Source organism: Nicotiana tabacum, chromosome 24 (assembly GCF_000715075.1).
Source record: "Nicotiana tabacum cultivar K326 chromosome 24, ASM71507v2, whole genome shotgun sequence".
Taxonomy (NCBI): domain Eukaryota; kingdom Viridiplantae; phylum Streptophyta; class Magnoliopsida; order Solanales; family Solanaceae; genus Nicotiana; species Nicotiana tabacum.
This window is the reverse complement of record NC_134103.1, coordinates 59,228,603-59,233,625: the sequence shown is the minus strand read 5'-3', so window position 1 is coordinate 59,233,625 and position 5,023 is coordinate 59,228,603. Positions and strand designations below refer to the sequence as shown.

Here is a 5,023-nt window from a genome sequence, read left to right as displayed (position 1 = left end):
TTCTTGAGAGCTTCCCTTTCTAGAGTAGGTTTTCGAGTTTTGGGTGTGGGGGAATGAGGTAAGGGTTTTAAATAAGTGAACACATCCCAAAATTGAGGAGGAAAATAAAAATAGCTCGGGTAAACCTCGCCGGCATAAGGAATCGTCAGGGGCACCAAAATAACTGTGCAAGACGCCATCAGAGGCGCCAAAACGACAGTGCCTTGCACTGTCTGGGGCGTTGTGGTTGATGCCCTGGGTGCGCTGAGGTTGATACACTGGACAGTGCCTTACACTGTCTGGGGCACTGAGTTTTTATGGCCTTGCACTATCTATGGCCGTGAGTTTTCATGGCCTTGCACTGACTAAGGCTATAAGACGTACCTCCCATAAACTTAGTCGATTCTATCGAATTTTATGCACCTCACTATCGGTCTTGATTCCAAAACAACGGTTTTCACCCATACTCATTCCGATATGACTTCACATTAATTCTCATTTAATGCATTTACAACTAATTCAGATTTACGGAGTGTTACATTATCTCCCCCTTGGGATCATTCATCCTCGAATGATTGTCATGGCTGTAACTATGACTAACTCTGGACCTTAAACGGGTCTGACGGAGACATGCAAATACTGAACTGAGTGACTACTGAATTGATTGAATACTGAGCTGACTAAATACTGAAAGACATGGAGATTATAATATAAGTTCTAAATAGAAAGGGTTAATTACCTTCTACATTTTTTTGTTTGTTCTTCAAAGAGATGGGGATATCTGGACTTCATGTCCTCTTCGGCTTCCCACGTAGCCTCTTCAACCTTTTGATTCCTCCAAAGCACTTTCACTGAAGCAATTTCCTTAGTTCTGAGCTTACGGACTTGGCGATCAAGAATAGCCACTGGAATTTCTTCGTAAGTCAGGCTATCTTTAACCCCTATAATCTTCGTAGGAACCACAAGAGAAGGGTCTCCCATGAATTTCTTCAACATAGACACATGAAACACAAGGTGTACAACAACTAATTCTTGTGGCAATTCTAACTCATAAGCCACATGCCCGATCCTTCGCAGGATTCTATATGGCCCAATATAGCGGGGACTGATCTTCCCTTTCTTCCCAAATCACATAACGCCTTTCAGAGGTGAAACTTTCAGAAACACCCAATCATCAACTTGGAACTCTAAGTCTCTATGTCTTACATCTGAATAGGACTTTTGGCAACTCTGAGCTGTCTTCAAATGCTCTTGTATCATGTTAACTTTATTCATAGCCTGATAGACCAAATTGGGTCCTAACAACTCTGATTTGCCAACTTTGAACCAACCAATTGGTGATCTACACCTTTGCCCATACAGAGCTTCATACGGTGCCATATTGATACTAGAGTGGTAGTTGTTATAATAAGCAAACTCAATTAGGGGCAGATGATCATCCCAATTACCTTTAAAAAGCATAACACACGCCCTCAACATATCCTCAAGAGTCTGAATAGTGCACTCTTCTTGGCCATTTGTCTGAGGATGAAAAGTTGTGCTGAGGTTCACCCTTGTGCCCAATCCTTTCTGAAAGGATTTCCAAAAGTTCGTTGTGAACTAAGCACCACGATCTGAGATGATGGACAAAGGAGTCCCATGCAATCGGATAATTTCCTGGATATACAACTTGGCATAATCCTCTGATGAATCAGTAGACTTCACTGGCAAGAAGTGAGCTGACTTGGTAAGTCGTTCTACAATCACCCAAATCGAATCATGCTTCCGGAACGAGCAAGGTAAGCCTGTTATGAAGTCCATGTTTATCATCTCCCATTTCCAAATGGGGATTTCTATACTCTGAGCCAAACCACCAGGCTTCTGGTGTTCGGCTTTCACCTATTGACAATTTGGACACTTAGCCACAAAATCTGCTACGTTCTGTTTCATATCGTTCCACCAATAGATCTCCTTAAGATCATGATACATCTTTGTGGAACCTGGGTGAATAGAATACCTGGAATTGTGGGCTTCTGACACAATCCGCTCTTTAAGCCCATCTATTTCTGGAACGCATAGTCTGCCTCTGTATCTCAAAGTACCATCATCTCCCCCTTATTCAAAAGTTGTAGTCTTGTGTTTGTGAATCCCCTCCTTCAGCTGCAATAAGTAGGGATCATTGAACTGTTTTTCCTTTACTTCGGCTACTAAGGAGGATTCAGCCCTGTTCTGAAGAACAACGCCACCATCTTCGGAGTCCAAAAGTCGAACTCCTAGACTTGCTAATTGGTGGACTTCCTTCGTCATAGTTCTCTTTTCTGCATCAACATGAGCTAAGCTTCCCATAGAATGCCAACTAAGAGCATCATCTACAACATTTGCTTTCCCCGGATGATAGAGGATATCAATATCATAATCCTTGAGCAATTTGATCCACCTTCTCTGACGAAGATTTAATTCTCTTTGCTTGAAGATGTACTGCAGACTCTTGTGATCTGTGAAAATATCAGCATGCACTCCATACAAATAATGGCACCTAATCATAAGCGCAAATACCACAGCTGCTAACTCAAGATCATGAGTAGGATAATTTTTCTCGTGAGCCTTGAGCTGTCTCGATGCGTATGCTATGACTTTACCATGCTACATTAACACACTCAAGACCAACCCTTAAAGCATCACAATAAACAACAAACCTTTCGGTTCCTTCCGATAGTGTCAAGACTGGAGCTGAAGTCAACCTCTTCTTTAACTCATCAAAACTTTTCTCGCAAGCATCCGACCACTGAAACTTGACCTTCTTCTGAGTCAATCTAGTCAAAGGGGACGAGATAGATGAAAATCCCTCTACGAAATGCCTGTAATAGCCTGCTAGACCCAACAAAATTCTTATATCAGACACTAAGGTGGGTCTAGGCCAATTCTTCACTGCCTCTATTTTCTGAATGTCCACCTTCACGCCTTCGCCTGAGATGACATGGCCCAAAAATGCTATTGATTTCAACCAAAATTCACACTTAGAAAATTTCTCATATATCTTGTGATCCTGTAGTGTCTGCAACACAATTCTGTGATGTTCTACATGGTCCATCTCGCTACGGGAATAAATCAAGTTGTCGTCAATAAACACAATAACGAACAAATCAAGATAAGGCTTGAAGACCCTATTCATAAGGTCCATGAAAACCACTGGTGCATTCGTTAAACCAAACGACATTACCAAAAAATCAAAAATCCCATAACGAGTCCTGAAAGTTGTTTTAGGAACATCACCTTCCTTAACCTTCAACTGATGGTACCCCAATCTGAGGTCAATCTTGGAATAAAACTGGGCACCCTGAAGTTGATCGAATAAATCATCTATTCAAGGAAGAGGGTACTTATTCTTGATGGTAACTTTATTCAACTGACGATCAATGCACATGCGCAAAGACCCATCCTTCTTCCAGACAAACAGGACCGGAGTGCCCCAAGGTGAGACACTTGGCCTTATAAATCCCTTACCTAGAAGATCTTTCAATTGGACTTTTAGCTCTTTCAACTCTGCTGGAGCCATCCTATAAGGTGGAATAGATATCGGCTTAGTGCCGGGGAGTAGATCAATTCTAAAGTCAATCTCTCTATCGGGAGGGACTCCGGGAAGGTCTTCGGGAAACACTTCTGGGAACTCATTTACAATTGGTACTGATTGGAGAGTGGGAATTTGAGCATCTACATCCCTTAATCGAACTAGATGATAGATATACCCTTTGGAAATCATCTTTCTGTCTTTAAGGTAGGAAATAAACCTACCCCTAGGTGCTACTGCATCACCCTTCCATTCTAAGACTGGTTCATCAGGAAATTCGAAACTTACTATTTTGGTTCTACAACCCACTGTGGCGTAACAGGACTCTAACCAATCCATGCCCATGATTACGTCCAAATCTACCATCTCCAACTCTACTAAGTCTGCTACAGTAAGGGGATGATACACTTTGACTGGACACCCCCTATAGATACGTCTAGCTGTAACTGATTCTCCAACTGGAGTGGACACTTCAAAAGGTTCACACAACTTTTCTAGTTCTATCCCAAATTTCTTAGCAATATATGGGGTTACATAAGATAAGGTGGATCCTGGATCCATAAGAGCATAAACATCAAAAGTGAAGACTGTTAGCATACCAGTGACAATATCTCCATGAGCCTCTGTATCCTGACGGCTTGTTAGTGCATACAAGCGGTTTCGACCACCACCTGCATTACCAGACTTTGCTGCACCATGCCTTTGTTGGGCCTGATAGTTCTGAGGGGCTGCTCAGTTAGTGGACTGAGCTACATTGCCTCTATTATTATGTCCTGCTGATGGATAATACCTCAAGAAGTGGCCCTGCTGACTGCACCCAAAGCAACCATTTGTGCCCAAATGACACACCCCTAGATGCTTCTTACCACACGTGTTGCAAGTAGGGTACTCAAGGCCTCTTTATCCCATACTAGTCTGTGACTGTGAGCCTACTGCTCTGAAATTCTAGTTTTTCTTGTTAAACTTGGACCTCTGAACTGGTGCACTAGCTAAAGATGGAGTAGGTCCTGATTTTGGTTTCCTAAAGAACTGACGATTACCACCTCCTTGAGATCCCCCTTGGCTGAAATTTCCTGCAGACTTAGCTCTCTTGCTAAATTCCCTATCCCTCTCTCTCTGTAGCCGCACTTCTTCCTTCAACCTGTTGTCGTTTCGTTGAACAAAGGCTACCATTTTAGTAATGGTTATGTCATTGTTTTGAGCAGCTATATTAGCATCAGCAAATAAGTCATCTGAATGCCCCAACACAAACGGCCTAACTCTGGCCCTCATATCACGTACCATTTCTGGAGCATACTTGTCCAGAGAGACATACTTGAGGTAGTACTCATTCACACTCATATCATTCTATTTGAGTCTCTCAAACTCTAAAGCCTTAGCTTCAAAGATCTCAATGGGTAGAAAATGCTCAAGAAACGCATTTGCAAACTCCTTCCAAGTTGCAGGAGTCGTACCCTCCCCTCGGGACTATTCCCATGTTTCATACCAAGTGTTAGC

The 5,023-nt window shown here is 42.5% G+C and overlaps 1 protein-coding gene across 1 annotated transcript; it reads right to left on the bottom strand.

The window, feature by feature from the left end:
• Nucleotides 1-3,322: 3,322 nt before the first annotated feature.
• On the bottom strand, nt 3,323-4,356 carry LOC142178166 (uncharacterized). The gene is made up of 2 exons (XM_075247496.1): nt 4,339-4,356; nt 3,323-4,237 (listed from the first exon to the last, which is right to left on the bottom strand). Exons 1-2 carry the CDS (start codon nt 4,354-4,356, stop codon nt 3,323-3,325), a joined length of 933 nt encoding a protein of 310 aa, XP_075103597.1.
• Between the last annotated feature and the right edge of the window lie 667 nt (nt 4,357-5,023).